This window comes from Purpureocillium takamizusanense, chromosome 11 (assembly GCF_022605165.1).
Source record: "Purpureocillium takamizusanense chromosome 11, complete sequence".
NCBI classification, from domain to species: domain Eukaryota; kingdom Fungi; phylum Ascomycota; class Sordariomycetes; order Hypocreales; family Ophiocordycipitaceae; genus Purpureocillium; species Purpureocillium takamizusanense.
In genome coordinates this window covers 834,541-858,467 of record NC_063078.1, presented here as the reverse complement: position 1 = coordinate 858,467, position 23,927 = coordinate 834,541, and the positions used below count along the sequence as shown (strand labels likewise).

The 23,927-nt window shown below is 59.1% G+C and overlaps 6 protein-coding genes across 7 annotated transcripts; 3 read left to right on the top strand and 3 right to left on the bottom strand.

Annotated features, from left to right (window-relative positions):
- Positions 1–1,750: 1,750 nt before the first annotated feature.
- JDV02_010163 (uncharacterized protein) lies at positions 1,751–2,101 on the top strand (the record flags this gene model as incomplete). Its single annotated transcript, XM_047991884.1, has 1 exon — positions 1,751–2,101. The coding sequence occupies one exon, from the start codon at positions 1,751–1,753 to the stop codon at positions 2,099–2,101; it is 351 nt and encodes a 116-aa protein (XP_047847897.1).
- A 574-nt stretch (positions 2,102–2,675) lies between these two features.
- On the bottom strand, positions 2,676–7,701 carry JDV02_010162 (uncharacterized protein). Its single transcript, XM_047991883.1, has 2 exons — positions 6,001–7,701; positions 2,676–5,713 (listed from the first exon to the last, which is right to left on the bottom strand). The coding sequence occupies exons 1-2, from the start codon at positions 6,086–6,088 to the stop codon at positions 3,483–3,485; spliced, it is 2,319 nt and encodes a 772-aa protein (XP_047847896.1). The 5' UTR covers positions 6,089–7,701; the 3' UTR covers positions 2,676–3,482.
- A 2,192-nt stretch (positions 7,702–9,893) lies between these two features.
- Positions 9,894–11,400, top strand: JDV02_010161 (uncharacterized protein). The gene has a single exon (XM_047991882.1). It carries the CDS (start codon positions 10,252–10,254, stop codon positions 10,888–10,890), a length of 639 nt encoding a protein of 212 aa, XP_047847895.1. The 5' UTR covers positions 9,894–10,251; the 3' UTR covers positions 10,891–11,400.
- A 3,369-nt stretch (positions 11,401–14,769) lies between these two features.
- On the bottom strand, positions 14,770–15,078 carry JDV02_010160 (uncharacterized protein; the record flags this gene model as incomplete). The annotated part of the gene is made up of 1 exon (XM_047991881.1): positions 14,770–15,078. One exon carries the CDS (start codon positions 15,076–15,078, stop codon positions 14,770–14,772), a length of 309 nt encoding a protein of 102 aa, XP_047847894.1.
- A 3,424-nt stretch (positions 15,079–18,502) lies between these two features.
- JDV02_010159 (uncharacterized protein) lies at positions 18,503–18,964 on the top strand (the record flags this gene model as incomplete). Its single annotated transcript, XM_047991880.1, has 1 exon — positions 18,503–18,964. One exon carries the CDS (start codon positions 18,503–18,505, stop codon positions 18,962–18,964), a length of 462 nt encoding a protein of 153 aa, XP_047847893.1.
- A 1,533-nt stretch (positions 18,965–20,497) lies between these two features.
- Positions 20,498–23,099, bottom strand: JDV02_010158 (uncharacterized protein). Of its 2 annotated transcripts, XM_047991878.1 has the most exons (3): positions 22,485–23,099; positions 21,524–22,350; positions 20,498–21,452 (listed from the first exon to the last, which is right to left on the bottom strand). In XM_047991878.1, exons 1-3 carry the CDS (start codon positions 22,632–22,634, stop codon positions 20,723–20,725), a joined length of 1,707 nt encoding a protein of 568 aa, XP_047847891.1. In that variant the 5' UTR covers positions 22,635–23,099; the 3' UTR covers positions 20,498–20,722. The 2 variants fall into 2 exon arrangements, with proteins under 2 accessions (XP_047847891.1, XP_047847892.1); XM_047991879.1 differs by having other exon boundaries at positions 21,524–23,099.
- Positions 23,100–23,927: the final 828 nt, after the last annotated feature.

Genomic DNA, 23,927 nt, shown 5'->3' with positions numbered 1-23,927 from the left:
CGGCGGCGGGGGGGGCGAGGACGACTGTCTTTTCGGTTTCCCTTTGTGTACTACATCGCATACATACGTCGTCTGCCCCTCTTCCCTTCTTTTTACTGCATACAGATTGTTGTCCGTGGGCACGCTTTGCTTGTGGCCATCATCATGCTTAATCGCTCGACGACACACACACGATTTACTAGGTGGGTGGTGGACGGTCATGTCAGTCGAAATGGAGGGATGTACGTACGGCAACGGGCACGCTCGCTCCACGGTGGGGGGGGGGTTGGCGCGGGAATGGCGGCGAGCGGGCGTCTTGTTGGTTTGGCAAGGGCATGGGATTGATGCAACAGCCGTGATCCCTGGCGGCATGGCCCGAAGACCGGGGGGGGGAGGATTGAAGGGAAGGGCCACATGAGGGCCCTGGCGCGCCGGTGGGCTGCGTGACGCTGCCGACTTAACCGGACGACTGTGTGTGTGTGAGTGTCGGTTGGCCGGCAAAGGGAAATATCTCTCGGGATTTCCTTTCTTCGTCCATCCGCTGGCGTAAAACGGACGACAAAGTTCCGGCAAGCACGGCGCCAGCCCCATCCTCCATCATTCATCACCACCGTCATCATCATATCATCAGCAGTCGGCAGATCAGCAGGGGGGGGGGAACAGCTAAGCTGCGGCTGTTGTATGTATGTACAGCACAGCACACTACTAACTCATTAGATGCGCACATACCAAGTTACATGCTTGTCGCTCCGTCACCGGCTGCTCCCTCCATCCCTGCTTGCCCTTGCCCTTGCCTTTGATGCTTTGCGGGAGCGGCGGCGGCGGCGGGCATGCATTGCATACGGGGAGAAATGGACAGGGGAGCGAGCCACTCTGCACGTACGTACACACACGTACATACATACATACATACACAACAGCAGCATCCTAACCGAAACCCATGTATTACTTTGCCGCATGCATGTATGTATGTATGCACGGCAAGCAGCAGGGCCTGCCTGCATGCTTGCTGCACGTCGAAAATGCCGCGTTATTTTGTTGTTGTTGTTTTTTTCTTTTCTTTCTCTGTTTCTTCCTTTCCTTCCTTCATTTGGTCGCCTTCCCCCTCGCGTGCGCCCGGCGAGTGTAACCCCGAGACACGGGGAAGGGGGAGTACGGTGACACACTCGCGCAAGGTTATTCCGACCACGGGGGAACCCGTCCTTGTAGTACATATGAAGGGACCACCAACGTTACTACACTACCTAGGTACTATTATTGCGTAGGTCAGGTCAGCACGGCGTTGTTGTTTTTTTCCCTCACTGTCGCATGTAAGTACCAACGTTAGGTTAGTAAGTTGGTAGTAGTACTCCTCCGTAGGTATAAGCTGGGTTCGGGGCTGGAATGACCCCCAATACTACGTACTTGATGACGAGCGGCGGAGGAACGAACTGAGGGGGAGAAAATGAAATGAGAGAGAGAGAGCAGAGCGCAAAAGAACCGCCGCTGTAAGACGATGGATGATGCGGATTACGACGCTGCGTCTCGCAACAGGACGGGGGCATGCTGCTTGCTGCCCGCTCACGGTTGCTCCTTTCAGCCAAGAAAGGTGCTTGACCCCTATCGCAAACCACCATCTGTGTACGTTGTCGACAGGGCTGTGTGTGTCGTCGTCGTCTTCTCATCGGAACGCCGCTAAAGATGCCGACATTCGACGGAGCCGCGCCACCAAGCGGCGGCGCCCTAACTGCCAAAGGTAAACACATATAGTTCTGACGGCGGGAGATGGAGGATGAGCAGAGCCGCGCAGGGGGGCTTCTTCTTTCTCTCTCTCTCTCTCTCTCCGCCCCCTCTCTCTCGCCCTGGCCTGGTCAAAGATGATCACCCACCACCACCACCACCACCACCACCACCATTCAGCCCGACGTCCGCCTCGTCGTCAAACCACCAACCACCCTCGACACCGCTCTTTGGCCTGCTTACGAGTTGCAACCCCCCCCGCCCCGCCCTTCTTCCTCCCGGGAGCGGGGGTTCTTCTCCTCCGGCCCTGCTCTGCAGTACCATGCACCGCATCCTCTCTGTTGATGGCTCGCTCACTCTCTCCGCGCGGAGCCGCACATGTACAACTCATGTACAGACATAAACACGCGCATACATACATACATACATGCTACATCATAGTACGTACGTACGTACGTACGTGCGCGCAGCAACCACTTGGAATACTAACACTACTCGGCCGTCAATCACCCAGCGAGAAAGAAAAAAACCCCAAAGGCCCAGCCAGAAAGGGGCAGACAGGCAGGCAGACAGACAGACAGACAGACAGAGTAAGCAAGTAGACAAGGTTCCGTTATCCTCCGCGACATGTGCCCGTTGAAATGCAGATCCGGCTGTCGCGGCATCCCGACGTGTCGGTCAAATGACGAGAGAGCGGGCGCACCACCAGCCAGCCACCACCAACCAGCTTCACCTCCACCACTACTACCATGGACCACCACCACTACCCGTCGCATCGAGCTTTTACAAATGGCCGGCTCATCTGAAAACACTACATGCTGGCGGTCCAACGCCTGCGTCCAACAACGTCACGCGTCGTAGACCTAGCTAGGCTGCTGGCGTTGGAGAGCAACGACGACCCCTCGCCATGATTCCCGCAAAAGACATATACCAAGTTACAGCACAGTACTACTTTGAGCGAGACAGATACATGTAAAGCGTGTAATTATTCGCGGTTGGACAGACAAAACTGCACGTCCGTCGTCGTCCACCTAGGTCTATTGTATGCCGTGCTAGACAATACTCTTGAGGAGCTGCTCCCTGCAAGTCTAGCCCTGCCACACGCTCCGCAGTCCACGCACCACCCGCATGCCATGATCCAGAATCGACAAATACCTTGACACCCGTGGAGCACTTCCCCGAGCATCTCCGTCTTCGCCGGCCCTGTGTGACGAAATCAAGACCACACCGACCCCCCATGCACCCAGCTCCCCTGGCCAGGCTTTCCGGGACATTTACACTGCCAGGCCGCGCCGCGCGCCACGCAATGCCTCCCGGGAGAATTATGCTGATCCCAAACAACCCAAAGGAGAAAATAGCATGGCCTTGCAATCCAGCTATGCTGGACCATATGTACGCATGTGTGGGGGCGCGACAAGGGAGCTGCAACGGATGTCGTGATCCGCCACAAGCCTTCCCCCACCTGACAGTATCCCCACCATCCATCGAGGGAATCAATACCGAGAACGCCGATTTCCCGGCCCCGCTCCAGCTAGGGCCGCCGTCCAAACCGAAAACGCCGCCATAGTCGTAGAATGACCCGGCCTAATGTGTAATCCCAAGCAAACACAAAGGATCTGCTGGTAGCAAAGACCCAATGACAAAAAGAGAAAATGAGCACCGCAGGGCAGTCAAAGCGAGGCAGGTTCCAAGTATGGCTAGCCAGCCCCTGCCGCTTCAAAGAAACGCAGGCTTCGTGAAGACAGACACGGAGCATTCGCGCTGGCGTGCCGTGTCCGATCCGTCTAGTAGCCAGGGGTCCCTGGCATCTTGCCCAGTGAATGGGAGTTGGCCGTCTTCGGCGGCAGATGACTGTGGCAGAAGATCTTCTTCGTCCCGTTCTTGTTGCAGCAGTCCTTTTTAGTGGCATCGATCGTCTGCGCGGGGTCGTCGTACGACTCGATTTGGCAGCACTCGACATTCTTCATCCACCGGTTGTTGAGGACATCCTCGATCGCGATGCGCTTGGACGGGTCAGGATTGAGCATTTGCAGCATCAGTCGACGGAGGGCCGGGGGGTTAACGCCGACGTCCAGGGCCAAGCATGCTGGGTAGTCTGTTTCCGATATGGTCGCGCCAATCTCTGGATGCTTCTCGTACCATCTCTCCCAGCCGCGGACGAGCTTGTCGTAATGTGCGTTGCCACGCTCAGCGCGCGACCAGATGGCACCGCCAAAGGTCAGGTAGATCATGACAATGGCTGAGCTCCAGACGTCCAGTGCACGAGGGTCGTACTTGTTCCTCTTCTCCAAGACCTCGGGCGCAATGTACGGTTCGCTGCCGCAGATGCCCGGCGAACACAGCCGCACATCGCTCATGTTTCGTCCGCACTGCCCGCCAGACTCGCGGAGGCCAGGGTGAGTCCCCGAGAAGACTTCGGAGACGCCGAAGTCCGTGATCTTGAGCTTGCTGTCCTTGGTCAGGAGAAGGTTCTCGAGCTTGATGTCCCGGTGGGCGATGCCGTTGGCGTGGAGATAGCTGACGCCCTGGATGAGCTGTTTGAACAGACAGAGCCTGTCCTTCTTCTTGTCATCGCCCTTGAACCAGCCCTTCTGGACGAGGCCGAACAAGTCACCCTCGGAGCAATACTCCATGACATGATTCCACCGGTGGTGGTCGGTGCAAAGGCGAATCGTCTCCACGATGTTGGGGTGGTGGAGGCTCTTGCCAATGCTGAATTCGGACTTGATCTTCTTCTCGTACTCCTCTTGGGTCTCACGGTGAGATTTGCCCCTGAACTCCTTGACCGCGTAGAGCTCGCCGGGATAGCCCTTGCGGACCATCAGAGTGACCTTTGACGCGGCTCCCTTGCCCAGATGCTTCCTATGACGGCCGAGAATCTTGTGGTGGTACTCAAATTCGGACTGCAGCTCAGCAATGTCGACGGTAAAATCATCTGGCAGGCTCAAGCTCATCCGGCGAGCCTTGGCACCAGTGCCCGCGTCGGGGGGGAGCGGCCAGGGCAGTCGCTCCGGAGGGTAGGTCTTGTCATCTGAATCGTCCGTGTCCTGCTGAGTCGAGGGGAAACCGCGGTTGTCCGAGTCAAAGCTTGCGGCCCGGCGTGTCCCCTTGGAGGGTCGCCCCCTGCTCATGGTTGCGCCGACGAAGTTGACGGCCCGTCCCCGGAAGGACAGGCCCGTGGCAGCCCGGCCCTTCTTCTTGAAGTCGTCGGCGTCTGGCAGCGGGCTCGCGGGGGCGACGGCCGATCGGTGCGTTGGGGCCATCATGAGGGGCGAGCCAGGGGAGGGCGGAGAGTTAGAGGAGGTGGTGTTGGAGGAATGCTTGGCCGGAACGCGGCCGTTGCTGGTGGGCGGCGGTCCGCTCCGTGCGAAATTGTCACCGCTCGAATGCGGAGTATCGGTCGCGGAGAACAACGGATTGTCGGCGGGGACAGCGAAATCGTGCTCTTGGTCGCGTGAGCTGTTGGTGCGGCGAAACAAATTCGAGACTGTGCGTCGTATCCTGCTCGTAGAACCGCGGGGGGCGGTGGCACGCCCAGTGACGGGCGTCTGAGACGGCGGCGCCGGATAAGAAGGCCGAGATGACAGAGCAGACTGCTGAGGCGCGCTTCTCGGGGTCAAAGGAGGCGCCGATGTCTGCGTGGCTAGGACAGGGACGCGCTTGGGTGCGGCGGCGACGGTAGGCTGGGCGGTTTGCGCGCGCTGCAGGGGGTTGGCGTGGTCGTCGTGGTGCAGCGTGGTGAAGTCTTGAGAGTAGCGACCGCCGCTGACGGGCGTGACGGGCTCGAGTACACAATCGCTGCCAGATTCCACGTCTCCTTCCTCGAGGATGGGGTCGGTAAAGTCAGAGGGAAACTGTCGAGGTGAAGAGGAGAAGCTGCTTGAATAATAAGAATGGGGGGGTTCGCTCGGGTCCGGGACTGCCGCCAAGCCGCCGTCGGTCGCAGTGCCTGGCGCCGTGTTCGCTGACGCCGGTGCCGTGGTGGCGAGGCTCCCATTCGTCCTCGGTGCGGCTTCTAGTGCGCCCCAAGAAAAAATATGTCAGCCTGCTTCTGCGAGTTAAGCCGCAGGCGAACGCAGTCACGTCATTGCCCGATGCGGCGGTAAGGGGGGGTGGGGGAGGGAACAGGCGGCCGGGCAAGCCAGCGGGCAGGCAGGTAGGCAGACTAGCATCGCCTGCCGGCCAACAAGGAAGGGGGGACACACAAGGAACAACGGCTCCATCCATCATCCGTGGAAGGAACGACTGGACTGGATGTGACCGAGGCTCCTCGCGCGCCGACGTGGCGGGTCGGTCACTCACCAATGCTCGGGTGCGACGACGGTATTGGCCGCGGCGCCGTGGCGCCCAGGACGGCTGCTGGTTGTGGCCGCCGCGAAAAGAGGGCCATTGTGTGTGTGGTGTGTGTGTGTGTGTGTGCTTAGTCAGGAGTACTCGGTGTACTCGGTGCGATACCGTGCTGAGTACCTAGCGCCGCCGTACAACAAGCAAGCAAAGCCAGTGCACCTAGCCGAAGACGCTTCGCTCGTTCTTCGCAGCGCAACTGGGGCGACCGGAGGTGACGGTGGACGCGAGGCCGAAGGGGGGCGCGCGCGCGAGGCGGGATTCGATGCGAGTCGGTCGGCGCACGTTAGCGGCGTCGCAAGTACTTATCGCAGGTAGGGTCGGTACAGGCTTGTACCAGCGGCTGCTGCGCGGGACAGGTCGCCTCCACTCCACTGCTGGCGCCTTGGGGTGGAAGGGCAGGCTTGGGACACGGCACCGCTCCAAGTGTTTGGAGGGGGTGGGGGTGCGCCACGACGTAATGGCTGCGCGGCGCTACCACCAGTCAGAGGCCGCGTTCGTCGCCAACCAAGGTTGCGGTATCGCCGAGGGTCGGTTTCGTCCTGGGGCTATTTGGAGGCGGCCCGGTTTTCTGTCGACCGGCACCAACAAAACAGCCAGGGCAGCGCGGGGTTGGGAGTTGGCGACGATGCGCCAGGAGGATTGACGAGATGCACTGGTCGGTAGTCGCCTGTCGGCCCTGCGAGGCGAGGCGATGCGAGGCGAGGCGAGCCGGATCGCGGGTCGATCAATTCGACGGCAGGCGACGCTGCGATGGCGCTCAATGGCGGTTTCGCGCCTGTGGCTGTCGTTCGAACAAGAAGCAGAGGGTCGCAGCCGATGTGACTTTGATCCTGTCGCTGGGGCTGCCAGTGGCTGTCTGTGGTGGCTGTGTCGACTTGTCGTTGGCTCTGCCAAACGTCTAGAAGACGCTGCGGAAGCACGGGTTTCTAGCCGCGGCAAAAATGTCCAGTGTTCCAGGTTTGTGCCGCAAAAGCACCTCTGCGCCGACCAGGAGAACAATGGGGGTTCGATTGATAGGTTTGGGGGGAAAAGAATTGGCTGACGCGGATTGGCGCAGGTCGGGCCAGGAGTTTTCGGGGGGCGGGCCACTTGCGTGGTTGTCGCCGTCGTCTCGATGATGCGAATGGCAGCAGTACCAGACAGAGCCCCTGTCCTGGTCTGTGTTGGTAATAAGTAAGGCGAGGAGGGGAGTTGCAGGCGAACTGTAAGTAGACCGACCGTCTGCGCTGGGTGGGCAAGCTTCTGCCGTGCGAGTCGATGGGCTTTAAGCCAAGTAAAAGGAAGCCAGCCTCGGGGACCCGTCTCCGCCGCACTCACTGGCTCTGCGTGAGGTTTTAAAGGATGCTGACTTGCAGCATCGAAGGCGAACGGTGGGCGAGGAACAAGGCGTGAGGCGGTCTCGCAGCAGAGCAGAGAGGGAAACGGAAACAAAGGATTCACAAAGAGTGGGAATGGGCCGGAAGGGGGGCGGGAGGCATTAATAGGAAGGACGCAAGAGGAGAGGCGAGCGGCCGAGACGGTCTTGACAGGACGAAAAAGGCGCGGTCCTCCGCCAAAAAAGTGTGTGAGAGAGCGAGCGACCAGCCGACCAAAGTGATGAGTGGCAGCCGGGGGGAGAGAGTGCAGGCGTGCGCGCGCGAGAGCGAGAGAGAGAGTGTGTGTGTGTCTGTCTGTCTGTCTGTCTGTGTGCGGCTGCGAGTGCGAGGAGAGGGCGAAAGCTCATCAGCGTTCCCACCTTTGCCCGCTGCAAGTGCCTGGCGCCATGCTAGAACCTGATTGACGCACCGCCCGCAGAAGCCATCGACTGGCGCTCCCCTGGGGCAGGGCGGACTCGCTGCCGACAGGGCAGTGATGTATAGTAGGGCAGGCAGTACCTGCCTTGGGTACTGAGATAGCTACAGGATTGGAGGCGCAGGGAGGTACCCTAGGCAGACTTGGTACCTGTAGCACCTATGAGGAACTGCAAGGTGCGCGACTGACGACTGGACGACGTACAAAGTACACGATCCAGGTACTGCGTACCTGCCAGCTCGTACGGTACGGGAGTGCCAACCACTCCAGCGCCTTCTAGACTACGTGCCGTACTTTTTGGGAGCGTAGCGGCTTGAAGTGCGCTGAAGCGGGCAAGGGCTCGAGGAGGGGCGTGTGCGGAGTGAGGCAGCACCCGACCTCAAGCTGAGATCCAACGACCGCCTCCGCCCCACCCTTTGGAGAGTGCTGTTGTGCATCTGGCAGCGGTACCGTACCGTACACTTGGGTACTGTGCTCGTACTGACGGGATCGAATCGCAGCATGCTCGACTTGGCGGCAACAAGACGCTAGGTCGTCGGGGTCAGCCGGCGCTGCGACGCGGTGAATGCCCCCGAGCGAGCAAGCTCCTCGGCCGCCAAAAAAAAAAAAAACGAAACAAAAGAAAAATGGCTGTGTTGCCTGGTGCGGGAAGAAGGACAGAGAGACACACATAGAAAGAGAAGGAGAGAGCGGCCGGGAGCTCATCAATGGATATCTATACCGACAGACCACAAGCTCCACGTCGGGTGGATTATCACGAGGCACAGCACAGACGGCCACGCACCGCACCGCACCGCACCGTCCCAGACTCACTCCTCTCCAGCAGGTCTGGAAATACGACGTGCACGTCCAACATGGGGGGCACTGTGCTGGAAAGTGCGCGCCTCGACCTCGAAAGCGAAATGCCTCTTATTTTCTTGGCTGAGCACAGGCGGAGAGTCGCGATGAGACGGTCTGCACGCGGAGCAGGTCGGTATCCGTTTCAAGAAAGCCTGCCGCCTGCCCGCCCGCCCTTTTCTCGGGGGTCACCAGCCCACCACACACCACCGTGCTTCATCGCACTATCCTATCCTGCCTACCTAGGTAGTACACATCTTGCGCTGGAGAGAGGCGCCCCGCAAGCTACAGTAAAGTAAAGTACCTTATACCGAGGGTTACGGATCAACGTTGCTGGCACGAGGCCCGGCTGACTGCCATCACCGCGTCCACCATGTAACCTGAGAGTTGACTACCGTTCCGTTCCGTTCTGACAAGACCGCATCACAGGGCAGCTAGACTGCCGTGCCCGACGCACACCGGCCGTGGACTCGAAACACGAGGGCGGGTGTGGGCGAAGTGTCGCCCGCCATGTCGATGAGCGACCGTCCTACCGCCAAGGGGTCGTCGACGGGTCTCAACGACGTCGAGTCTGCGACACTGGCATCACGGATTGCGCAGCATGTTGGGGCGGCATTGCTGAGGCAGGCCAGGCCGCTCGCGCTCAGTGCACAAATCACCACCAGAGACACCAAGGCTTGGCACATTGCAGCCAATCTCTCCCGCCCCGTCCTGGCTCTCTCACACATTGAGAAGGCACGCCCGCCCTGGGCCCCCCCCTCCCCCTCGCTGACAAGGGTGATTCCAGAATTAGAGTCGCTGAGCGTGGCGCTGCATCGACAGCGTCAAGGAATGGTCGCCTGGTTGATGGCTATGACGAAGTACTACACTATGCGTACGTACTTCGTGCACACAAAGCCTGCCCTTTCGCCTCCGAACGCGCATGCAGTCGTCGTGGTTTGAGACAGCCATCTCCAGAGCACTGCCGTGGATGTGAGGCGCAATGCCGCCGCGCACCACGACAAGTCAACAAGTCATCAGTCAGTCTTGCGGCTGCCCGATCTGATTGATGCTCGTGAGCGGGCGGGCGCAAGAACAAGACGTGCCTCGTCTTCACGTGTTGCCGACACCACAAAGCCTTTGCGCGCTGGAACCAACAACGAGTTCCCATGTCGAGAGACGTTCGGCATCCAAGTGCGGATCGCCCGTCATTTGCCGCCCTGGGACCAGCTGGTCCGGCGCGTCAATGGTCTGCTGCGGCCAGAGCTGCTCTTCCATGCTGATGCTACAGTACCTTCGGCACTGAACGGACCACCAGTGCTGCGGCAGGCATGGCACTTTGCAGTAGCAGTACTACCAGGTAGTACCAATTGATTTCCCCGGGGTCGGGGACGGACCCCTCAACTTTGGGAAGGAACGAAGCATGAGAGGCAACTTGAGGTGTCGCCCCGGTCCAGAGGCGCTGCTGCTTTCCGACATGCTGCTCTCCGTTTTGTCCCCGGTCGCCAGCGATCCTTCCAACCTACCTACGCCGCATGCTTCCAGTGCGTCCCCCTCATCGTCAACCCGCTCCGACCCTTGTTCTCGTGGCGCCCCGTTATGGCGCGCTGCTCATTCTCATCGGACTTTCGTGCTGCATCTACCCCACACCCAACCACACCCAGAAGGAGCAGCAACCCGCCTCTGCGTCGTCATGAGGTGAGGTTGGGGGGGTCTTTGACCACACGGCTGCCCACTGAGAGGGGCCCAGGGCTTGAGGCCAAGGCCGCCATCGTCGTCGCCAGCGAGGGGACAACAGTCGTTGGCGTGACCGCGCAGCTTGAGCTGCAGGTTGGCCGCCTTCTGTCTTTCTATATTTTGGAAGCCTGGCTGCCGAACGCCGTGGCCGCTGACTGGGCTGGCAGGGCAGGCGACAGGCAGAACGCGCCGCCAACTGGCGCCGTGTACCCGGTCGCAACGAAGGTTCTCTCATGCACACACGGACCGACCAGACCAGACCAGGCCAGACGGGGCTTACGTCAATGCACCAACATGGAAGGGCTTCGCGCGCTGCTGCAGCCTTCAGGTCACGATTGCCCGCCGCCCTCCAACATCGACAACCACCCCCAACGCTCCAACGGACTGGACGGCGCCTTCTCATTGGGGCCACCCGGCAGAGTCGGCAACGCCGTTTCCAGCTTCCAGCGCACCTGCTGGACCCGGCTATCGGATCGCCGTCTTGCTGGCGGTGATGATTGATGCGCCTGCAAAGGTGATTTCCGACCGGCACGGCGCTAATGGCGCATGTTGGGGTCTGACGGGTGTTTGTCAATTGCCCGTGGTCACGATGATGATGAAGAGCATGATGATGCGCGCGCTCGTCGTCTTTTAGGAGGCGCGCGCGCCACGGTGATGCACGTGGCGTGTGATGATGCGCGCGCGCGCTGCGCAGACACGTTACGAAGTGTTACTTCTAGGACAAGTAGTTACAGTTCTACCGAGCAACACGACCGCGCAGCTTGACAAGTTGCGTTTAGCTGCTGCACCCGGCCGACCCGAGCGTGCGATTGACAGGCCCAACTGACGGTTGCACACAGCTTGTCCGAGTCGGCAGCTCGTCATGCGGACAGGTGGCGCAAAGGATGATGGCGCTGTGTTGCCCTCGCCGGGCCAGGCGGCCAACACATTTCTGTTCATTGTACTTTGTACTTTGTACATGTGTATACCCCGCCAAGGCGGAGATGGCTTCTTCTTGTCCTGCAAACAACTTGAATGTATATGCCAACTGCACAGCAAGCACTGTTCGAGGCACGTACAGAACCTAAGGGAAGCACCGCGTGCACCAGCACGCTCACGGTTTCTAGAACCGCCACGCCTGCCAAACCGGAGAGAGGCCCTTCCATGGATAGGGTCGACGACGGGAGTGGAAGCTTGGCAAGAGTGCCTTCGACTCCACTCGAGCCCGTGAGCCAATGCCATGAAAACGACGGATGGACCCCATGCTCCCCCTCCAGCCCGCCCTGAACCGCCCGAACCGTAGCCTAGAACCCCCGCCACGTCCCGCAGGTACCAAGCCACAACTGCTGGAGTTGAGGTTGGCAGTTGGAGCGGGGCAGGGCAAGGCGGACCGGGCAGCTAAAACTTCCATTTCCTCCACTGCAGTGCTGCTCCCGCGCGCAAGTCGAATTTCAAAGGTATGAATGGGTGGCAGCCCGCCCGGAAGTCCTCCTGGTTGGGCCCCGTCAAAACAGCGTCGCACGCCAGCGAGTTCACGGCCGAGAGAGGCGCCGAGTTCTTCAGCAACGATTCAATGTCTCCCCGAATGCGACGCGCCTGCGTCGCCCGCTGCCCACAACACGGAGAGCACGTGGAGGATGGGGGACTCGCTCGCGAACACATGGGCAGCCGATTTTTTTGGTTCTAGTCCTTGGTGAAAAAGGGCTCCCCCGTGGATCGTGCTGGGCTGAACATCGGCCCCCCGAGATCGCCGCCTGCAACACATTCCTCATGGGAAATAGACTTGATTGCATTAAGATTGTAAAGTCTCAGACACGGGCCATCCCTACTTGGTACAGAAAGGGGAGCATGGGGGGCATAGGGGGTGGGCGTGATTCAACAACACACGGGCAGCCAGCTAACCTAATAAGCAGTCCCGCCTTGTCCTGCTGGTGCAGTGGTAGTCAGTACCTGCTACCGAGCCGGCACCGCGACGCTCCGTTCATCCATCCCCAAGCTGCCTGGCCCCCTGAACCAACGCCGCCCGCCCGCCCGCCCGCCCCGCTCCGTCGTGGCCCGACCCGATAAGTCAGTCGGTCGTCCGGTGAAGCCATTGCCACCATTCGTGACTAAAAAGTCACCGTCCACGCCGCCGCCGCGCGAAAACCTTATCGCACGTCATGGCCGTTTCGGTCGCGCGCTGGTCCGTCTGTGCAATTGCCAACTCTGGACCTGTTGATGATGAGAGCGGCGACGCCAGCTAGCCAGCCTCCTTCCCCCGTCACGGGCCCAGGCGCCACCTAGATCGACCGGGTCAGCGGCGCGCCCGTGCCTTGCACGCGTGAGCTGGCGAGGCGGCGGGTCGTTCACCTCGTGTCCGCACAGCCTGCGTATGTAGTAATGAAGGTGCAGGACGCGCGCGTCCGCGAGGCTCCTCCCAGCGCGTCATAGCCTCTGACCGCGCAGCTCAGCAATCCGCTTGCGCGAAGCCAGGCTCGGTACCTACATATCCGAACAGCCTGCGGTGTCTCCGCAGAAAGCGGCGCGGCGCTGCCGTGCGCCGCCAAAGTATACCTGCGATCCTCCCTTCCCCGGCAACGGCGGATACGGAGGGAAGGTTTCACCAGGATCGACCACAGCGCTCGCGCTCACAGAATTGCACACGGGGGACTAGAGTACGCATACGCAGGTACATGCGGTGTCCGAGTGTGCTCCTGCGTGTGCATCTTGCTGCAACCGCCTCATGAAGCGAGCAGCAGCCCAGTTGGTGATGTTGGAGGCGGCTGATTTCCAGTTTGGGCAGGCAACCCTGCGGCGCTACAGCCCCTTCTTACTGGCAGGTGAGTATTTTCGGGACCGTGGTGGCGGGGCGGTCGGTGGTGGCAGGTGTGTGCGGAAGGAAGGAGCTACATGCGCCCGGCTGGCTGGCTACCTCGAATGGGAAGGGGCCGCCTACGAGTCTTTCCTCGTTACTTAGACCGCTAACTAATGCTTTTTTTTCTTCATCACGAGTCTGGTTGCTCCAGGTCAGTACTGTAGTCGTCCGCCCACTGCACTCGCCCAGCAACGGCCGGACCCGATGCGACGTCGAGCAGCCAAAGACATGTATCATCTACTTGGCGCGGCGTACTGTGCATCACAGTGCTCCCGCGTCCGTCTCGACGATTCCTTTAGCGGCCTGCCCATCCGGTGGCTGTAGCAGACGACGACGCCGGGCAAGGGGGCGTGTGCGAAAGACAACCGAGTGCCGTGTCTGTCATCGGCGACAGCTCCCTGCGCGGCCGAGAACCATCCACAAGGGGGTCCCCCGGCCGTGAAAAGGGTCGATCGGCATTCTATTCTCGGCAATGCTCTGGCCTCTTGCCCTCAAACGTGGACAGTTTTGGCGACCGACGCGACCCCAAGCAAGACGGCGCGCCAGAGCAATCGTCCGACTCGCCTCCCGCCGCCTCGAATCTTTCTTCCGAGGGGCCACGTCAAAGGGGTCCAGTCGCTACGTCAAGAGGACTTGAATCTTACGAATCCAAGACACGGGCCCGTTGTTGCCTGGGCTGTCAGTATGCTTATTTGACGACGTTTCTTTGCGAGCTGCCGCCAAGAGCTCAGGGCAGAGCGCACGCAGGGCGGGAGCCACGCAATCTCGCCAAGAACGGCTTATAAGGGAGCTCATCATTCTCGAATCCCTGGAACACTGCGTCGGGTGTCGTCGTCCGGCATCAATCTCGTCTTGGCTGTCCGAATCTTGGGGCCACTGTGTGATGGGACACGGAGTACTCACACAGAGCGCTGGCTGCGCCCTTCCTGCCCACCTTGTTCTGCCTGTCGCTGGGGACGGATCGCGCACGCGGTGCTGGCGGCGCGTGAGGGCCATCGACGCCAGCGTGGAACTAATACGGAGACTTGTCGGTGAACCGATTGCACAAACCCACCACGGGAACTGGACTACGTATGTATTCCTTGGCGTTTGTTCGATTTGTCCCGAGAGTGGCCCTCGGACCCTCTGGCGGGAAGCAAGGCCACGATATCGAGCGGGTGTCACCTCCGACACGTCTCAGACAAGTAAGCTTCCAAAGCACGGAGCGACACCAACCCCAACCATTGAGGTCCAGCGCGCGTGTCACCACAGGGGCACCCAAGTACACAGTACGGATCGTCATCTGCAATGCTACCCTGCTTGTCGCAAAGCTAACATATTAACTCCATGTTCGGGCGGCCCGTGCTGCCTGGCTTGTCTCACGCTTGCTTGTAAGCTTGTTTCGCGCGGCCGACCGTTCGACACCGACGGTGAGGCTTCTGATTCAGACACGGACGAATCATCAACGACGGACATGCACTTGGCTGATGACGAACGTAACTTGCCGCATCAGCGTCCGTCTCACCACGCACACCCACCTGCAAACAAGACGAAACCCCGACGATGCCTTATTGGGTACCCTCCAGCCAGGAGAGGCCGTCAGCATGAGTTAAACGGCCTGCTGCGGTGCGACCATTGGCGGCAACGACGACGACGAGCCAAAGGGCGCCGTGGTGAGGGCGGAGGAACTCCTGTTCCTGTGTCTCATGACTGCCCATGCAAGGCACTGTGGTCTGGCTGCGCGCACGGTAGAGACCAAGATCCGTGTGCGCTGTCTCAATGGTTTGTCTAAGGTTGTCCGATGCGCATGACTTGGACACGCCACAGTGATAGACCCTCATGCGTAGAAATTTGGCTGCCTCAATCACCAGTGCCATGTACCAGCATCTGAGCACTACATTAATAGTCGGACAACATTAAACCCTCCCGTAAGTCTGCTACCTCGAGTACCTTCTTAGAACCTCTGTCTGTCATCCGTGTGACCGACCACTCTTTTTTTTTTTTTTTGTGGCAGACACCGTCACATGAGTCGGCGACATAGTCCAGCTTGAAGCAGCGGCCCAATCGTTTTGCCAGATCACCGCGCATTTGCCGGCACATTTCGTCCCTCTATGCTTTTTGACCATAGAGTACCAATCAATAGCATCTGTTGTTCAACTGTACGTTTTCCAAAATGAGTTATTCCCGTAGGTCTTTGAAAATGAGGCAAAGCCCAGCTGGGCATTTACCAATCCAGAGGCATAGGGTACGGCTCGTCGTTTCGATACTTTATGCCCTCGTGAAGCTTCTTGACTTTTGCTCCGAGACGGTCTGCCGGGGTATCATACTGACGTTCGCTGCGTGTATAACGATAGGCGCTGTCTAGGCTTTTGCATTTGGCGCGTCATTTTCAAGGGCGTCATAATTTGTGTGTGTAACTATTCACGTCCTGATGGAGTCTCGCCTTTTATGAGTTTTCAGACTAGCTCGAGTACCAGTTGCTTATTTATATGGGACTACTTGAAATATCTACGTCGTGTACGCGATTGCAATTATAGGACAGCGACATGGATTTTGTCCTGTGCCATGTGCAGTGAGTGGCCAGGGCGGCTGAGGTTTCGTTTCGTGAACGCACGTATTGATGCCGGCGTGTATCCAGTCCACGGACAGAACAAAAGCCCCCGTCGTCCACCCCATGTCTTGCACAAGAAAGGTCACAATAGTACTTATCTCCAGACGAACGCGCCGACGAGAACGATGCGTGACTTTTTCGGACTGAGAATGTCGGCTCTGGTCATGTGTCCGTCTCGCCCAGACATGTACTGCGTGCATCTCCCGGGTATCATCAGGGGCACCAGACTGCGATGACGGCACCGCTTCCCGGCGCGTAAATCTCGCTGCAAGCTTTGGCGATATCTGCGAAAACTAAAAAGCTACTCTTGGACGGTAACAAGTAATGCAGTGTCGCTCACCTACTCGTCACCGTACCGCCCCCCCCTCCTCCTCCTCCCATCCTTACATATGAGCGGACGAGCATCCAGTCCACCGGTGAGCCTCGGTCTCGAGATCAGGTGCTCAAAGGTGAAAAGGAGTACTGTACCTCGCTTGCTAGAGTAGGATGGCGGCTTCCAACTGCTAACATAGCTGTTGGTTAACGCTGCGGCCTGTACTCAACTGCTGGCACAGACAGCTTCGGCTCTGATGTGACATGGTTCTGTCCGCCAACGCCATGCTGAGCCGCCCTTGTACTAGCTGAGGTCTACAGCAAACTCCAAGGCTTCTTCCTCCATGTCTGGCCCGCTGTTGCTGGTGTGTGAGTCACGGGCGTGGGCTGCTGCAAGACGAGCAAGGACGCAAGGTTTGGCTCAATGGCTGGCAAATGCGATGTCGCAGATTGGCAGTTACTGTGTCCTGGAGGACGGATGGCGAATATTCTACGTCCCGCTCCTTTTATGCATATGGAGAGGATGTTCTAGAGGTGAGGCCGATGCATGCTCTTATGTGTCGGGTGCCTCGCCGTGGCAGATACATAGGGAGCGACCTAGTTAAACGACCGCATGAGCGGACGGACACACAGATCCCCAAGGTACGATACTGGATAACATGGCCCCGTTACACCTCACTTGCGTAGCTCCTCCGTCAAGGTATCACGAGACGTGAAGATGGCTTATGTTCAGTCCACCCACGACGGACCAATTCCTGTCATCGGGGCGAATTATGTCAAGCGTATTGCGAGGAATATGCCGAGCGCAGCCACGGGCGCCCGACCTCAACACTCAACACAGACAGACAGACATCCTTCCGGTCTTTTGAGCAACCAGGCGCGGCGCGTGCAAAGACCGTTGCACTGCAGATAGCAGAGCGGTGTGAAAGCACCTTTCCCGGTGTACGACGGTCCGGCATGGCGATAATAAGGCCCCGTGTCCGCCCGCCCACTGCCTTTTTTGTCCCTTGCGCAAGGCGGCTGACTGTTGTCGAATGCATGTGCGAGCGACTTGCGCCGAGTGGCCACTCGCAGTGTTTGTGCTCCCCATGATTTTATCTTATTTTTTCTCTGACAAGTGTTCCAGAGAGACGCGTGTTCCTGTTGCCTCCCTCCGACAGCAGCCCAAGTTGTTTCGACATCTCTCTTTGTACGAGAGTGGTTGTCACGGTGGATGCTCTGTACGTGGGGTGAGTGGGCATCAAGGGGAGGAAACAGCTTGGTCGATCGACTCCCTGTTCTCTCAATATTGTGCTCAACCCAGTTGCGGACAGAGGTCGCCGCAGCAAGAAGTCGGCGTGCGCGAGTGTGTGTGCAGACAGACCCCGGCAGCGGCAGCGGAGACCAGCTATCGTTCAATGAAAAACCTATCTGAGAGCGAGACAGACGCCGTTGGCATAATAAACCCGCGTGTATCTCTAGACACCGATCTCGCTCTGTCCCCAGAGCCGCATCTGCTGCTGCAGCCACGCTTGTTGAACCACCCTCCCTCTCTCCCGGCTTTGGTCCCCCGGCGGCGGGCGTAGAAAAGCGTTGGGAACTTTGCGGCGGCATTTGGCCGCGACCAGTGGCAGCCCATGCAACACGGGTTTAAAGGCGAGCTGTTGCCGAAGCACCGTGTTGTACAACCCACGCGGGGGGGGGGCAAAAAGCGCAAGTCATATCTCACAACGTGCTGTGGCAACGGCCTGGCCCGCTCGCTGCAGCATCCTGTCGACGGCGAAAAGGGGGGGAGGGGCAACCTATTGGCGTGGCCCTTTCCTGGCAGCATCTTACGACGGGGCAATAGCAAAACGTCCATGGCGAGAGATTTTGTTATTGCCTTCTTGAGAAGTTGCACGGCGGGGTGGCCGCACGAAACGCGAGAGCGCGCGTGGCTGCCCAATGCTTTGCTTCGCGTCCTTGGCCTCGATGTCGGTTTTAAGGTATAAAGAACAAGTCGGGCATGTCACCGGGCTGCTCTTCCTTTTTGTACAGGATACAGATTCAGATAAGCAGTACAGTACACACACTCGGGAGGGCAATCCTTATACACAGGACTCGGTGCGGTGACACCTTTAAAGTCCGCCGCTGTCCCCAACCATTCGCCGGGGGGGAATCCGAGTCTTCGAATCCGTTTACCTAGGGGTAGTCTTTTCTCGGTCGTATCCCAAGACTCCCCGTCAAAGCCCAGATAGACGGCCCTCCCCAACGCGCTATACAAAACTCGTCATCAGCAGCAGCCAAAAGTCGGTCCCACGGGCAAGAAGAAACGACTCGTTGAGCTCTTCCCTCCCCCCCTCTGTCCTCCGGGCGTCTGGTGGGCGGCGACGGCGACGGCGGCAGCAGCGGCGGTGGCGATGGACAAGCAGATTTACCTCGTCTACATCGTCGTCCTGCGCGGCCAGAAGCGCGACACCAGCGACGAGCGGCACGCGGGCATCCTCTTCGCGCCGCTCGAGTCGGGCCTCTACTACTACTTCCACCTGGCCGACGGCACCGATGGCGGCACAGACGGGCACGCCTTCTTCGAGGTGAAGACGGGGCTCGACCCGCGGCAGACGAGCCGCGCGCTGCCGACGGTCAGGGTCGGCCGGACCCTGCCCCTGACGGAGGCGCGGCTCGTCGAGCTGATGCGCTCGGCGCCCCTGGGATCCAAGGACGACGACGAGTTCACCCACCAGCACTGGATCTACGGGGCCCTGGGCGTGCTGGCCAAGGCGGGATTCGTCTCCCAACAGGCTTGTGACAAGGGATTCAGCAAGATGCTGTCAACGCTGCTCGAGGGCTCGGCAGACGAGGTCCCTGACCTGGACTGGTAAACGTGGCAAGGCGGTGGCGGGGGGGACGAACCCCTCCGAAAGTGGGAGCACCCTTCATGTTTCCTTTTGAGATTACACAGCGTCGCGTGCTGCGGGAAATAATCCTTTTCCCGGGCTACATTTGCCACTACTACTACAACTACAACAAAGTACTACTACTACTACTACGCGGTTTATGGGCCCTGCTGCCGGGGTTTTTTGTATGTTGTTGGACGGAGTTTTCCGGCGGATACGGCATTTTCTATTTCTACATTTCTTTTTTCCTTCCTACGGACGCATCTGGGATACATACACGGGGTACGGAAGAGGAGAGGAGGGTCGGTGGTCGCCTCTAGAGCATAACCCAAATTGAAGAGGATCAAGGGGCCAGTTTGAACTCCGTTGCTGACTGGCAGGCATCCTCTCCAACATCTATGCGCTCGTTTCCAAGATCCCGGAGTGTGAAAGGAAACGGTTTCCTCAACAGGGAAGGACTTGAAGGGGGGGGAGGGGCGCCAAAGGGCAATAAAGCACTCGCCACGGCGGCGCGTGCTGGTGATCGATCCTCAACATTAGTCCGCGTGCTCTTTGTGCTCTCTTCTTCCTTCCAGGGATGGATGCATGGATGGATGGATGGATGGGGGTACGTAGCACAAGGCCCGGGCATCTGTGCCACCCTGAGCTGTCAACCTGCAAGTGCTCGGGGCCGTATCAGACGCACAGATGGGGTGACACGAGTTCCCCCTGTCATTCTCCCAAGCTGTACGGAGCAGCGCCGCCCCCTCACATGCATGCGGCGGCGGCAGCAGCAGCAGTATTCTATGCCGCTCTTCGTTCTTTGGGTGGCGTAGTATTATATCTCTCTCCCAGAACCAAACCCTTCCCCCTCCCCGGGAGCGGTCTTGAGCGGGCCGACGCAAGCGAGAGAGGGACGGCGCACTCCAACTCGGCGTGGTCCGCCCCCCCCCCCCTTGCCCCTTCTCGGGCTGGCTGTTCGCCGCCCAAGTCGCACCAACAAAAAAGGATCTGGACCGATTCGGGCGGCTACAGGACCTCGTCGGGGATCTTCCCCCTCCATGTCCACGAGCACCAGACTGCAATGTGCGCGTGCCGCCTGTGGTTCGACTGAGCGAGTGCGGAGAAGGGGGCTCCGCGGGGGTCGATATCCCATACATGTACTACGAGCACGAGATCCCGAGACAGCCTCTGAGACATGCGACATCTCGGAGTGTTTGCTGGGATTTGATAGCCTTGGGGAAGAAAGACAAGACTGTCCGCTGATGGGTCGGGGACTGGGAGTGTCGCACCCTGTCTGTTGGCGGGTTGAGCTACGAGCTGAAAGTGATGCCTTAACATGTACCAGTCTGCAAACAGGGGATATCTGAGGCATCCTCACAGCCGACACTGGGAGGAGCAGCATTGCTCCTCCCTCCTTATTCTTTACGTGGGCGCGGTCATGGTGGATGTTTAAGGCAGGCTGAGCGGCGGCGTGCAGTCTTACTACCCCTGAGTAGCTCGCGCTTCGGCTTTCAACATGGACGTTCACTCTCACGAAGGGGATCGAGGTAAAAATGGTTGCGGCGTTGCCATGTTGCTCGGCTGCCTTTGTCTTCATGGTGGTCGAGTCAACAGTCGTGCGACGTGCCTGAGCAAGGGCATTCATGCCAGGATGTCCCTGCTATGATGGCTTCTCCTGATTTGTCGTTGCGCGCCTCACGCTTCTGCTTCCGGGCACCCCTGTGGCCCTGTTATCGGAGAGCCAACTCCGATGGAAGGCGCTCATGTCGACTCTGCGGCTTCTTCTTTCTCATCTGTACTTGGTGACGGCACAGGTCTCTTGCCCTTCAGGTGGACCTTCATCTTCATGCTCCGCCGCGGCCGCGCCTCCATGCCAACCTCCTGGAAGGCAAGGTCGCCGACTTGCTTGTCCAGGTCCATGTACATGACCCTCTCGCTTGTTCCCTCGACAATGGTCTCGAAGTCGAACCACCGCACGGTCAGGAGCAGCATTACGCGGAGCTCGTCCATGGCCAGGTCCTGAGCGATGCAGGCGCGCGGGCCGCGCTCAAAGGCCCGCCACGCGAAGCGATGCATCTCCTCGCCTTCCTCGCCCAGGAAGCGATCCGGCCGAAACGTCTTGGGGTCGTTCCACAGCTTCGGGTCCATGTGGGACGTGTGCGCGCAGGGGATGATCATGCAGTCCTTGACCGGCCAGCGCTTCCCGTTCCAGTCCAGATACTTGACGCCAGGCGGAGCTTGTCGGATCGTGAAGCCGATCGGGAAGAAGCGCAGGGTCTCCTTGATGACCGCGTTGGTGTACTCTAGATCATTGGTCTTGGTGGGCTTGGCAACGAGTTGCTCCACCGTAGTGTCGAGGTCAGGAGCAAAGTGCTCATTGTGCTCTTTGCGCAGCCGCTCGACGACGTCTGGATGTAGGCTCAGGAACATTGTCGCAAAGGTAAAAGTATCCGTGGTGGTTCCATGACCGCCGAGAAGAAGAGCCTTGAGACTGGTTGCGACTAGAGTCAGCAAAACGGACCCATGAATTCTGGAAACATCGGGGTCAATGGGGCGCCTCACTTTGTGACCGCCATCTCGATAAACGCGGGGTCAATTCTCGTCATGTTAGGTTCGCTTTGGAGCTTGTCAAGCACGATGCGGTCCATGATGCTCTTGGCACGTCGCGGATTCGTCGTGTCCTTGTCTTCCTTGAGGAGCGGTAGGCGCCCATTCATCTCCTTGGCCAGAGTGTCGTAGACACGCTTTTTCAGCGCGTTCAGCTTCTTCTTTGCGTCGCGATTGGCCCACGGCTTCCACGACGAGTTGTCCAGGATCGCCGTCGCCGGGTCAATGGTGGCCCTCAGATCATGGAGGAGAGGGGAGCCATTGCGCTGCGCCTCGAGGGAGAACCCGAATACAATCTTGCCGATGACGTCGAACACGACCTTGGCCGACTCCTCCTCCATGGAGAACGGCTCGCCCGACTCGGCGAACCGTCGAAGCGTGTCATGAAAGACGAGGACGTGGTCGACAATCATGCCCATCATGGGCTTAATGTAGGTAGGGGTGAAGCCCGAGCCGACCATTCTGTGGTTCATCTTCCAGCGCTCGCCGTTGGAGGCGGCGATGCTGTCCTTGCCCGTAAAGGGGCGCAGGAACTTTTCGATCTGCCGGTGTTTGGGATAGGGGTTCTTGGTGAGGATCTGCATGGCGGCGTCGGGATCGGTGATGACCATCTGGTGGTCGGCATACGGCCAGCAATCGACGTAGAAGATGCCGGGGAGGTTGTACTTTTGCGCCATGTACGTGTACATGTGCTGCGGGTGGGTGTTGGGCGGGAACTTGGCAGCCACCTCGTGGAAGAGCATGAGGTGGCCATAGCGAAACGTGTGGTTGGGCGGTTGAGGCTGTGAGGCGGGCGGGTGAGATGATGTTTGTCCGTTGTTAGCCATCTAAACTAAGCCCCGGTTGAGGGGGGAGGGGGGGGGGACCTCGGCGTTGGTTATGGCCAACGTCGTAGTCGTCGTCATGGTCGACATACCAAGCCCCAGTAAAAGGAGCGAGCCCGGAAGAGCTTGAAGAACCAGTGGCCAAAGTAGAGGGCGGCCGCGGTGACGGCGAGGAGCAGCGTCGACAGGCCGTACGAGACGACAGCCTGCCTTGCGCCCATGTACACGTCGTGGACCAACATGGCACCACAAAGACTGGACTCGTGGCTACCGTGATGCTGTCGCTCGGCCGCGCGCGCCCAAATTTTCTAGATGTATGCCGCGTCGTAGGTATAAAGTGATCTAATCTAGACTCGGTCAGGAGCTGGCGTCACGGCCTGGATCGTCGACGACGACGACGACGACGACGATGATGATTGACGAGATATATGCCTCAATTGGAGGCATGCGCGCGCGTGTGGGAGGAGGGGGAAAAATTCTCCCAGTTGCCGTTCGTCATGCCCGCCGATCCACAAAGATTCGGCTGCAGCATCAGCGCCAGGCGGCAGCAGCAGCACCGGCGTCGGTTCATGGCCGCAGCACCAGGCATGGGTGCCCCCCTCTTGGCTAGGCGCCATACGAGAGAAACACTCGGAGAAGCGGTAGTTGGAAGCCGGAAGGAGACAAGAATCCCGTGAAAATCCCCCGCCGAGCAAGGGGGGGGAGGGGGGTTCTTAGGAGGGGGGGCCATGGGGAGGGGCCATCGTCAGCGAGTGAGATGGCGAGGAGTTGATAATCAGATAAGATGATCAGATAAAAAACACGGTTCGGCCGCTGGAGCTGCTGGGTCGACCTACGAAATTGGGTTAAGCGCCCCCCGGGGGGGGGGAGGGGGCTTGGGGGGCCCGCCAAGCACGAGGCGAGGCGGGAGCACTCCCAATGATCAATCACAAGTCGGGAGTGGGGGTTTGCGAGGGGTTATGAGCTACATTTTGCAGAAGCTTGGGGCCTGAATTAATTAATTAATTAATTCTTTGTTTCTTTTCTTTCATGGGCATGACTGATGTGGCAGTGAGCATTTGAGTTGAGTTGGCGCCGTTGCGGACAGGGGCCAAGATGAGTGAGTGAGCCCTGCTCCGTTTATGAGACGGATCCCTTGACCTCGGAAGCGAGCCATGATGGTGCAGAACAAGGCCGTCCGTCGTCTACAACTGTCCCACCCATGTCCATGTACGACATAACTACCTAGACAAGGAGATGAGGGCATTATCTTCCAGGGCTTCTACCTACAAAGACGAAGCCAATGCCACACAAACAACAACCACAAAAAAACTGTAGTCTCCATCACGAGTGCCGCAGTCTCATCAAGCTCTCCCCCTCGAGCAAGGTGCATCGCGGCCAACTCCAGGGCCACTGAAGAAAAGAACGCCGGCTGCCAGTGGATTGTCCGGAGCGGGGACGAAACGGGCCAAGACATCCAGCGGCTTTGCATGCACCACATCAGCCGATCCAGTGAATGCTCCATCACGTTTCTGGCTTCTTGGCTGCAGCGGGTG